This window comes from Heterodontus francisci, chromosome 20 (genome assembly GCF_036365525.1).
Source record: "Heterodontus francisci isolate sHetFra1 chromosome 20, sHetFra1.hap1, whole genome shotgun sequence".
Taxonomy (NCBI): Eukaryota; Metazoa; Chordata; class Chondrichthyes; order Heterodontiformes; family Heterodontidae; genus Heterodontus; species Heterodontus francisci.
Window position 1 is genome coordinate 52,612,538 of NC_090390.1, and position 12,258 is coordinate 52,624,795.

Sequence of the window (12,258 nt, forward strand, 5' to 3'; positions counted from 1 at the left end):
TTATTCATCCAATTCTCTTCAAACTATTGAATATGCCTCCAGCACCCTTTCAGGTAGTACATTTCATATCACAACAACTTGCTGTGTAATAAAAAAAAATTTCTGATGTCACCTCTGGTTCTTTTGTCAATCATCTTTAGTCAGTGACATCTGATTACTGACCTTTCTGCCACTGGAAACATCAAAATCATTCATGATTTTGAACAGCTCTATCAAATCTCCTTTTAAGCGGCTTTGATCTGAGGAGAAGAATCCCAGCTTCTTCAGTCTCTCCTCTTAACTGAAGAGCCTCATCCCTGGTACCATTCTAGTAAATCTCTTCTGCACCTTCTCTAATGCCTTAATTAAAAGCCAACTTTGTACAGATGATATAGTTGCTAATATTACAAAAGTTAGCTTGACTTAATTTTGGTGAATCAGCGATGAAGGATTGATCGAGAATTTCTGGAAGATTCACAGCTATTTGATTTTCAAAACTATTTTCACTGAATTGATGAAAATACCATGGCCAGAATTTTACACTGGGCATAAAGTCCAACCCACAGGCCAAAAAGTCGGGGGTGAGCCTGCCTCCACCAGGCCTGGGGAGCCAGGCGGGGATTATTTGCTTCCCAGGCCCTTAATTCGCCTTGGAATTCTACTTCCTTGAGGCAGGAAGTCCCGCCTAATGGAGCTGCAGGCCAATCAGCGGGTCGGCAGATCTTAGTCTCAGCAGCGCCACCGGGAGTGGTGGCCGCTGCTGGGACTACACCCAGCCATCAGAGGCAAGAGGAAAGACGGCCAGAATTCAGGTACGTTTTTAGGACCTCACCGGGGACAATCGGTCGGGCCCTTGTGAGGCAATTGGGGGTGGGGGGTGGGTGTTGTGCGTTGGGGGCGGTTGGGGCTTCGGGGCAGCCCTCCATGGGACACAGGGTGCCCGATCAGGAGGGCTCCCCTGCCTGCCAGCCCAGCCCCCAAGAAGGCAGCCTGGTTTTGCCAGGTGGGGTTCTTGGGGCTTTTGCTGTCCAGCTGCCAAGGGTAAAATACCTGCGGCGGCAGGAGGAGGCCACTTAAGGGCCTTGATTGGCCTGGGGCAGGTGGGGCCGTTTCTTGCTGCTGCCGCCCCACGTAAAATTGCAGTGGGGGTGGGAAGTGGTCGGGAACTTCCCTCCCCTGCCTCCCACCCAATTTTACGCCCTCCCCTCCCCCCCCCCACCATCAGCCCGCTCATTGGGAGGCCATAAAATTCCGGCTCTTATTATGCAGAGATTAAAAGAAAAATCACCAATACTGGAAATCTGAAGTAGAAACAGAAAATATCGGAAATATACATCCATAAGGAAATGAAAGGTTAACATTTCAAAGTGACCCTTCATCAGAATACTGATTTAGTCTATTTCATGCTTTTATTAGCCATTTTGTTTAATGGATTATTTGGGTGATGACCCTCATCGACCTGAAATGTTAATTCTGTTTCTCTTTTCAGAGATGCTGCCAGACCCGCTGAGGTTTTTTTTCATTTGTTCGGGCATTTGGGCATCGCTGGCTAGGCCAGCATTAATTACCCATCCCTAAATGCCCTTGAGCTGGTTTGCTAGGCCATTTCAGAGGGCATTTAAGAGTCAGCCACCTTTCCTTGGGTCTGGAGTCACATGTAGGCCAGACCAGGTAAGGATGGCAGATTTCCTTCCCTAAAGGACATCAGTGAACCAGATGGGTTTTTACAACAATCGACAGTGGTTTCATGGTCACCATTAGACTAGCTTTTTAACTCCAGATATTTTGTAAATTGAATTTAAATTTCACCATCTGCCATTTGGGGTAGGTATACCCACAGTGCTGTTAGGAAGGGAGTTCCAGGATTTTGAGCCAGCGACAGTGAAGGAACGGCGATATGGTTCCAAGTCATGATGGTGTGTGACTTGGAGGGGAACTTGCAGGTGGTGGTGATGTTCCCATGCATTTGCTGCCCTTGTCCTTCTAGTTGGTAGAGGTCGCGGGTTTGGAAGGTGCTGTCTGAGGAGCCTTGGTGCATTGCTGCAGTGCATCTTGTAGATGGTACACACTGCTGCCACTGTGCGTCGGTGGTGGAGGGAGTGAATGTTTGTAGATGGGGTGCCAATCAAGCGGGCTGCTTTGTCCTGGATGGTGTCGAGCTTCTTGAGTGCTGTTGGAGCTGCACCCATCCAGGCAAGTGGAGAGTATTCCATCACACTCCTGACTTGTGCCTTGTGGATGGTGGACAGGCTTTGGGGAGTCAGGAGGTGAGTTACTCGCCTCAGGATTCCTAGCCTCTGACCTGCTCTTCTAGCCACGGTATTTATATGGCTACTCCAGTTCAGTTTCTGGTCAATGGTAGCCCCTAGGATGTTGATAGTGGAGGATTCAGTGATGGTAATGCCGTTGAATGTCAAGGGGAGATGGTTAGAACTCACTCTTTTTGGAAGTGGTTATTGCCTGGCACTTGTGCGGCGCGAATGTTACTTGCCACTTATCAGCCCAAGCCTGGATATGGTCCAGGTTTTGCTGCATTTCTACACAGACTGCTTCAGTATCTGAGAAGTCACGAATGGTGCTGAACATTGTGCAATCATCAGCGAACATCCCCACTTCTGACCTTATGATTGAAGGAAGGTCATTGAAGGAAGGTCATTGATGAAGCAGCTGAAGATGGTTGGGCCTAGGACACTACCCTGAGGAACTCCTGCAGTGATGTCCTGGAGCTGAGATGATTGGCCTCCAACAACCACAACCATCTTCCTTTGCGCTACGCATGACTCCAGCCAGCGGAGGGTTTTCCCCAATTCCCATTGACCTCAGTTTTGCGAGGGCTCCTTGATACAATACTTGGTCAAATGCTGCCTTGATGTCAAGGGCAGTCATTCTCACCTCACCTCTTGAGTTCAGCTCTTTTGTCCATGTTTGAACCAAGGCTGTAATGAGGTCAGGAGCTGAGTGGCCCTGGCAGAACCCAAACTGAGTATCACTGAGCAGGTTATTGCTGAGCAAGTGCCGCTTGATGGCACTGTGGCTGACACCTTGCATCACTTTACTGATGATTGAGAGTGGACTGATGGGGCGGTAATTGGCCGGGTTGGACTTGTTGTGTACAGGACATATCTGGGCAATTTTCCACATTGCAGGGTAGATGCCAGTGTTGTAGCTGTACTGGAACAGCTTGGCTAGGGGCGCGGCAAGTTCTGGAGCACAGGTCTTCAGTACTATTGCCGGAATATTGTCAGGGCCCATAGCTTTTGCAGTATCCAGTGCCTTCAGTCGTTTCTTGATATCACGCGGAATGAATCGAATTGGCTGAAGTCTGGCATCTGTGATGCTGGGGACTTCAGGAGGAGATGGATCATCAACTCGGCACTTCTGGCTGAAGATTGTTGCAAATGCTTCAGCCTTATCTTTCAGCCGTTGCTTCACCACTGACTGCAAAATCAGCCCATTGTGATTAGGAGTAAGGAAAAGTGATCTGTAATATCATAAGCCTGTATCTCTGTGTAGAAAAAGAATCATTATCATTTTCATTCTTAAAGGTGATTAAGATTATTATAAATTATAAAAGGAAATAATTTTCAATCCACCAAGTAGTATTTTCTTTTTATATAGCAAGTAGTATATGCTTTTATTTACACAGCATATACACATATTTTGAGCATGTAGCATATTATTGATTCTACTGTAATAAATGTGTTTACTGATTTTTTTATTGGGTCTATTCTGTAGATTTTATGATGAATAGGAAATATAATGAAGTTGAAATATAATGTTGAATTAAAAATCTTCAGTGTAATTAATCATATTTACCAATCTCTTTTTCTTTATAATAGAGTGGAATAATAATTCTTTAAAAGAACAGTGGAATGAAAAATCTGTATATGTTGTCGGAAGATCTACAGCCAATTTAGGTGAGAAAAGTTACTTTTATGTACATCACAAGTATATGTGAAATAATATTGGGGGCAAGTAACAGATAAATTAATGAGAAGATTCTGGTAAAATTATATGCTGTAAGAATGAAGCTTGAGTAGATAATCCTGAACTTCCAGATCATAATGCTAATTCAGACTGCTCTTGTAGTTTTGTTAATTTGAATTACTAGTTCATCTTCCACTGTGTTTTTCACAGAATGAGGATCAGAGGCCTGAGACTGAGCATTTGAGACTGAGTAGGAAACTAGGAGCAAGATGAGACCTGGAAGTGGATAGGCATGTAGGAAGAGACATGGCGTCAGGCAAGGGCCAAGGTCTATCACAGTGCAGGAAGCCTAGTAGTGAGCAGTTGGGAAGAAGGAATGTAGTGGAGAGATACTTGGAGAGGAAGCATCAGGCAGTGCATTATACAGGTAAATTACAACTTACATTTTGAGTATTGTTGGCCCTTAAGCAGAAAATGCTCATGGTGGTTGAAAAATAGCTTCATTTTTTCCTATTATTTATATTCATTCATTAGTAGTAAGCTGCCAAAACCCTATGCTCTGGAAGTCACTTCCTCATTGGGGGAAGGGCCAAGAACCAGAGAACGCTGATATAAAGTGAATGGCAAAAGAACCAACGGTGAAATCAGGAAAAGCTTTTATATGCAGCAAGTGGTTAGTATCTGGAGTGCATTGCCTGAGAGTGTGGTGGAGGCAGATTCAATCATGGCTTCCAAAAGAGAACTGGGTAAGCATCTGAACAGAAAAAAATGCCGTGCTTTGGGAAAAGAGTTGAGGATTGAGACTAGCTGAGTTGCTCTTGCAGAGAGCAGGTACAGAAACAACAGGCCAAATGGCCTCCTTTTGTGTTGTAACCATTCATTGATTGAATTTTCACCACGGAGGCAGGAAACAGAAGTCAGGTCTGTTTTTGGGTCATAAACCCCCCTCCAGTGGGAAACTGATTAAAATTCAGATTTTCGCAAGGGTGAGCCCTTAAATGATATGGAGATGGGTTTCCTGTCCATTTAGAGCCAGTGGGGGCAGGAATGGAGCTGGGTCAGATGAAGTGTGGGACTCATTTAGACTCTGCACAGCAGCTATCACTGAGCTTGCTGGTTGTTCTGAGGGAGAGATCTGCAGTTTGTGCCAAAGCCTTCCACTTCACCAGAGGGAAGCAGTATGCCACACGAGAGTTAGAGGCCTGGCACCGGGAGCAGGGCATATCCTTGCTTCATCGAGGCCAACCTGGATCTAATGCTGGAGGCCGTGAGGGAGGAGGGAGGCCACCTCATTGCGCAGCAGGGGAACCTCTCTGGTCAGCATCATCTCCATCTCCAATTCCTCCTCCTTTTTTACCTCCTGCTTCTTCCCCAATGAACTGTCTCCCTCCAGGGCCTCACTGTCCTCACCTTTCTAGAGGGAAATGTTATGGAGAGTGCAGAAGATTACCACAATGATTGAGACCCTTACAGGAGGGTATTGGAGGGCACCACCCGACTGGTCCAGGCACCAGAATCACATCTTCAGAAGCCTGATAGCCTGCTCAATGGTGGTCCTATAAGTAGGTGGCATTGGTTGTATCGCCTCTCTATCTCTGTCTGGGGCTCCAGTAGAGGGGTCAGTAGCCATCTCTTCAAGCGATTTCCCTTGGCCCCTGAGATCCATCCACATACTTTTGGTGTTGGAGGGAAGATCTGAGGCAGCTGGACTGGTGGAGGATGAAGGAGTCATGGCAGCTGCTAGGAAAGCAAGTGCATACATGGAGGAAGCTCTTGTTGTGGTCGCAGACCAGTTGGACATTGAGGGACTGGGAGCCCTTCCTGTTGATGGATCTCACTGACTGGTCACTGGGTGCCTTGATGGCCACATGGGTGCAATTGATGATGCCCTATACCTGGGGGAATCCAGTGATGGAGGCGAAACCCAATGCCCACTTTCACCGCGAGGCCGTGTCTGTTGTTAAATGAATGTGCTCTCCAGCTCTGGCAAAGAAGGCATCAGTGACCACTGAGATGCAGTGATGTACAGCCATTTGCAAGACGCTACTAAGGTCAGCAGCTGATCCTTAGAAAGAGCCAGAAGCGAAGAAGTTCAAGGCCACAGTGACAGCTACTGACAGGGCATGGTGACCAGTACTGTGCGGTGCGAGGTCTTTGGTGACGAGGGCACAGATGTCTGTGACCATCTGCCTGGAGAGACGCTATCTCCTGCAGTACTGATTCTTGGTCACCTCCAGGTAACTCCGTCTTCGGCTGTCAATCCTGTGTTGAGGGTTTGGCCTCCACTGCCTTCCTGCTTTTCTTTCCACTCCCGTGCCCTCCCGATGCCTAGGTCTGTGCCTTTCCTGCAAAGAGCAATGTCTCTCATCACTACTGCATCCAAAGTCTGACGGTCATTCCCCCATTGCCAGCTGGAGCCTTCCTTCTGGGCAGATGGCTTCCCAGTTGTCCTTGGCTGCCTTGCCCCCTGCTCTTCTACCCCCATGAGGCCGGGGGGTGGGGTACCAACCTCGTTCAAAGCCCGGACACTGAGTGCCCACTCTCCATGCCAACTGTGCAGCACCAAGGGCACCCCCTTACCAAGTGCCAAGTTCCCCTTTGCCCTGCTGATCTCTTTTGGGGCTAAAGTGATGCTCTGGATCAGCCATGGCTGGATCCCTACTCCTTACCCACATGCCTTCAGATAAACTGTTTCTGAAGGCATGGGTAACCTGTCTAGCCCTTTAAAAATGTGAATTTGAACCCTAACAACCTCTTGATGAGATTTTCAACAGTGTTAATTGACCTTAATTGAGAGGAGAGTAGGATTCCTGTCCTGCCCTCCCCTCCCCTCCCACCCCACCCTGGTGATTATTGTCAGTGCTGGGATTGGTGCCTTGAAATTGGCACACCGCCCAGTATCTGTATTTTCTGGGCCACCATGCCTCTGTTCCTGACTTTGGGGTGGGGTGGGGCCCGAAAATTCAGCCCTTGGATTCTAAACCTCTCCGTCTCTCTTTTCTCCTTTAAGAATGTTCTTAAAACCTCCTTCTTTGACCAGGCTTTTCTGCCGTAGTATCTTCTTATGTGGCTCAACGTCAAATTTTGTTTTATATCGCTCCTGTAAAGTGCCTTTGGGGCGTTTTATTACATCAAAGGTGCTAGGTAGGTACAAGTTGTTGTTATTATACAATCAGAACAGAGAACTGACCATTTTCAACAGCATCTGATTGATTGTTACTAAACTGCTCCAGCAGTCAGTGGGTGCAGGGATTCCAGGACAATCACGGTGGGATTAGGAAGGCCTGGGGTTTCCCTCACATTTGGATTGAGGCGGGCTGGTGTTACCTTCATGTTTGGATTGGAGAGGGCTAGGGTTACCCTCTATTTTGGATTGGTGGGGGCTGGGGATTCCCTCATGCTGTGCAAATGGACTGATGCTGGAGCTGGGAAAGCCCAAGGACTTCTTGAGGGGACTTGGGGGAGCATTCCCTCTGCTCCTGGCCCACAAGGCGCCAGTCAGTGTGGGATTCCCTCGCTTTGGCTTTAATATTATGGCATGGCATCTCCAGTGGAGCCAAGGCCACTATCCTTGGGCGACGATTCAAAACTCCCATGCCTCTCCACAAAAACCAAGTGCAGAACTGCTGTGATGCTTTGGAGACCCCTGTCAGCATTGGTCCCCAGAGCCAAGATAGCAGCCATCTAAGCTTGCATGCCAAGTGTAAGCTAACATAATAGTCGTGTGAACTTCCATAGCAGCAGTCTGTGACCATCCCTCACCAATCTGCCTATTGCAGATTTATATGTCCATGATAGTATTCGTAGGATTGACCATTGCATAGTCCTTGTGGAGACGAAGTCCCATCTTCACACTCAGGATACCGTTCATCGTGTTGTGTGACGCTATCACCATGCTAAATGGGATAGGTTCAGAACAAATGTGGCAGCTCAAAACTTGAGGTGCTGTGGGCCATTAGCAGCAGCAGAATTGTATTCAACCACAATCTGTAACCTCACAGACCAGCATGTCCTTACTCTACCATTATCATCAAGCCAGGGAATCAACCCTGGTTCAATGAGCAGTGCAGGAGAGCATGCCAGGAACAGCACCAGGCATGCCTGGTGAAGCTACAGCACAGGACTACATGCAAGCTAAACAGCAGGAGTAGCATGCGATAGACAGAGCTGAGCGATCCCACAATCAAAGGACGAGAGAGAGGCAGTCCAGCCATACCCAGTTGTGAATAGTAGTGGACAATTAAACAACTAACAGGAGGAGGAAGCTCCAAAAATATCCCCATCCTCAATGATGGAGGAGCCCAGCACACCAGTGCAAAAGCCAAGGCTGAAGCATTTACAACCATTTTCAGCCAGAAATACTGAGTGGAAAATCCATCTCCGCCACCTCCTGCGGTCCCCAGCATCACAGATGCCTGTTAGCCAATTCGATTCACTCCACATGATACCAAGAAACGGCTAAGGGCACTGGATACTGCAAAGGCTTTGGGTCCTGATAACATTCCGGCAGCAGTATTGAAGACTTGTGCTCCAGAACTAGCTGCGGCCCTAGTCAAGCTACAGTACAGCTACAACACTGGCATCTGCCTGGCAATGTGGAAAATTGCCCAGGTATGTCTTGTTCACAAAAAACCCCATCAATCTACTCTCGATCATCAGCAAAGTGATGGAAGGTGTCATCCACAGTGCTATCAAGCAGCATTTACACAGCAATAACCTGCTCACCAATGCTGTTTGGGTTTCACAAAGGCCACTTGGCTCCAGACCTCATTACAGCCTTAATCCAAACCATGGACAAAAGAGCTGAATTCAAGAGGTGAAGGGAGAGTGACTGCCCTTGACATCCAGGCAGCTTTTGACTGAGTGTGGCAACAAGGAGCCCTAGCAAAATTGAGGTCAATGGAAATCAGGGGGAAAACTCTCCACTGGTTGGAATCATACCTAGCACAAAGGAAGATGGTTGTGCTTGTTGGAAACCAAACATCTAAGCCCCAGGATATTGCTGCAGGAGTTCCTCAGGATAGTATCCTAGGCCCAACCATCTTCAGCTGCTTCATCAATAACCTTCCTTCCATCGTAAGATCAGAAGTGGAGACGTTCACTGATGATTGCACAGTGTTCAGTACCATTCATGACTCCTCACATACTGAAGCAGTCTGTGTCCATATGCAGCAAGACCCGGACAATATTCAGGCTTGGGCTGATAAGTGGCAAGTAATATTCACACCACACAAGTGCCAGGCAATGACCATCTCCAACAAGAGAGAATCTAACCATCTCCCCTTGACATTCAATGGCATTACCATCGCTGAATCCCCTAATATCAACATCCTAGGGGCCACCATTGACACACCAAGGCTCTTTACACAGCACCTTCCAAACCTGCTACCACTACCACCTAGAAGGACAAGGGCAGCATGGGAACACCACCACCTGCAAGTTCCCCTCCAAGCCACACACCATCCTGACTTGGAACTTTATTGCCGTTCCTTCACAGTCGCTGGGACATAATCCTGCAACACCCTTCCGAACAGCACTGTTGGTGTACCTACCCCACATGGACTGCAGCGGTTCAAGAAGGCAGCTCCCCACCACCTTCTCAAGGGCAGTTAGGGATGAGCAATAAATTCTGGCCTAGCCAACGATGCCCACATCACACGAATGATTTTTTAAAAAAAGAAAAAAGAGAGAATGAATAAATGGGTCACTCTCGCATTGGCAAGCTGTGATTAATGGGGACCGCGAGGATCAGTACTTGGCCCCCAGCTGTTCACAGTATATATCAGTAATCCGGATGTGGGGACCAAATGTAACATTTCTACATTCGCGGATGACACAAAACTAGGTGGGAATATGTGTTGGGAGGATGATGCAAAGTGGCTTCAAGGGGATTTGGACAGACTTAGTGAGTGGGCAAGAACCATGGCAGATGGAAAAAATGTGGAAAAATGTGAGGTTATCCACTTTGGTAGGAGCAACAGTTGTGCAGAATATTTCTTAAATGGTAAGAGATTTGAAAGTGTAGATGTACAAAGGGACTGGGTGTCCTCGTCAATGTCACTGAAAACTAACATGCAGGTGCAAGCAATTAGGAAGGCTAATGGTATGTTAGCCTTTATCGCAAGAGATTTGAGTACAGGAGCAACGAAGTCTTGCTTCAATTGTTTAGAACCTTGGTTAGACCGTACCTGGAATACTGTGTGCAGTTTTGGTCCCCTTACCTTAGGTATTCGTGCCATAGAGGGAGTGCAACGAAGGTTCACCAGGCTTGTTCCCGGGATTGTGGGACTGTCCTATGAAGAGAAATTGGGGAAACTGGGCCTGTATTCTCTAGAGTTTCAAAGAATGAGAGGTGATCTCATTGAAACTTACAATATACTTAAAGGGATAGACAGGGTAGATGCAAGTGAGATGTTTCCCCTGGTTGGGGAGTCGAGAACCAGGGGACACAATTTCAAAATAAGGGGGAAGCCATTTAGGACCGAGATGAAGAGAAATTTCTTTACTCAGAGGGTTGTGAATCTTTGGAATTCTCTACCCCAGAGGATTGAGGAAGCTCAGTCATTGAGTATGTTTAAAGCAGATTGACTGATTTCTAAATACCAATCACATAATAGGATATGGGGATAGTATGGGAAAAAGGCATTGATATGGATGATCGGCCATGATCGTATTGAGTGGCGGAGCAGGCTTGATGGGCTGAATGGCCTACTCCTGCTCCTATGTTCTCTTATCATTTGCTAGTAGTCCTGCCTAATTTTTTTCCCTTTCTAACCCATGGACCAATAGTCATGTACCAATTACCACTTCAGCTGAGATCAGCTAAATAGGCACTGACCAGAGATCAAACTTGGGTTGGGTGGAGGGTTGAGAACCAGAGGTTTGAGGTGATTGGCAAAATAAGCAAAGGTGACTTGAGGAAAACCATTTTTTCATGAGTAGTTATGATTTGGAATATAGCCCCAAATGGGGTGATGGATACAGATTCAATAGAAACCTTCGAAAGGTAATTGGATAAAGAAGAAAAGAAGAAAACATTGCAGGGATATGGAGAAAGAGCAGGGTAGTGGGACTCGTTGGATTGCTGTTTGAAAGAGCTGGTGCAGACTCGATGGATTAAATGGTCCTTTTTGTGCTGTACTATTCTGTGATTCTTTATGATACGAATGACTGAATATCACATTTGGAGTGAATTTAATCTCTGAGCCAGTAAGGGAACGCAGCCATTAATTTAAAGATCTAGCTGATAGGTCAGTTGTTTCATTCAGTGTGTAGTCCAGATATAAATGACAAGAATATCATGGACTTAATCTCTGCCCTTGTGTTATGATCACTGATCTGAGCCTGGGTGGTGGTATGGGCACTACAACTGTATCCAGTACCCCTCAGTTCAGGAAATTCCTCTTCTTGATCACTGTCCAGCGACTCCTGATGTAAGCGTATGTCTGGAAATTGGGTGAGGATAAGATTGGAATCGTCTGTCATGCCCCCAAAGTCAGCTATCTTGTCAGTGCTAATGGTCAAGGCTCACAAATGAATAGTGGTTACTTTGGCGAGGTACCCTTTAAACTATAACACAGAAAAGGACTCAATGGATTCCAGTAAGGAAGTGAAAAGAGAAAATGGACAACAATAAAAGTGTTGGTGCATGTGCACCTACATAAAAAAAACTGTTAGAAAAAGCAGGAATAGCACTTGCATTGCTGAGAACATTGTGATGTAAAGGTCTATAACTGCACATATATTTTTTAAAAAGTAATTGAGATATGAGAATAACAGAGCTAGATCTTTAAACCTGGTCTATGATAGATTGAAGAAGTGTAATGTTGTCCAGTGGTCACAATTTTCTGGAATCAAGTGCTGAGAAGCAAGTTGCCCCAGTTCTTCGGGCGATGTATTCACACGTATGAATATACAGAATACTTCCATATGTTATTCTGCACATTTGGATCATGATGGTCACTTCTACCATGCTGATTGATGTGTAATAGCAACCAGTTAAACATCTTTTTTTTAAATCCCTTTATAGTAAAGGAAATTGGACTTGCAGCACAAGGAGAAGACTCAGGAAATGCAGAAAAACTAGCTGAGCACATCTGTATCAGTGAGTGAACTTTCGAATTTGCAAACTTTTAGCAAGCATTTCAAATTCAGTTCATACATTTTACTGGTGTCGCCATTTTTGAATACAATCAACTTTGCAGCTAATAATTAGATACTGATCTCAGCACAAAAGAAGTTGTATTTAAGAAAGTGAGACAATAAATATACTGAGCCACTTCTTGACTCCTTTTTATCAATGCATGTCAGACATTCTACTAGATTTATATTTAATAGTAACAAGAAATGGTC

The 12,258-nt window shown here is 46.1% G+C and overlaps 1 protein-coding gene across 3 annotated transcripts in view; it reads left to right on the forward strand.

The window, feature by feature from the left end:
• Positions 1-12,258, forward strand: part of uros (uroporphyrinogen III synthase) — a 46,058-nt gene that overhangs the window by 17,082 nt on the left and 16,718 nt on the right. For 2 of the 3 annotated variants that reach the window (XM_068052751.1, XM_068052752.1), the window contains exons 5-6: positions 3,819-3,896; positions 11,936-12,010. In XM_068052751.1, the coding sequence (XP_067908852.1) occupies positions 3,819-3,896; positions 11,936-12,010 (153 nt within the window). The remainder of the gene's footprint in view (positions 1-3,818; positions 3,897-11,935; positions 12,011-12,258) is intronic. The other variant, XM_068052753.1, reaches the window with a different exon arrangement.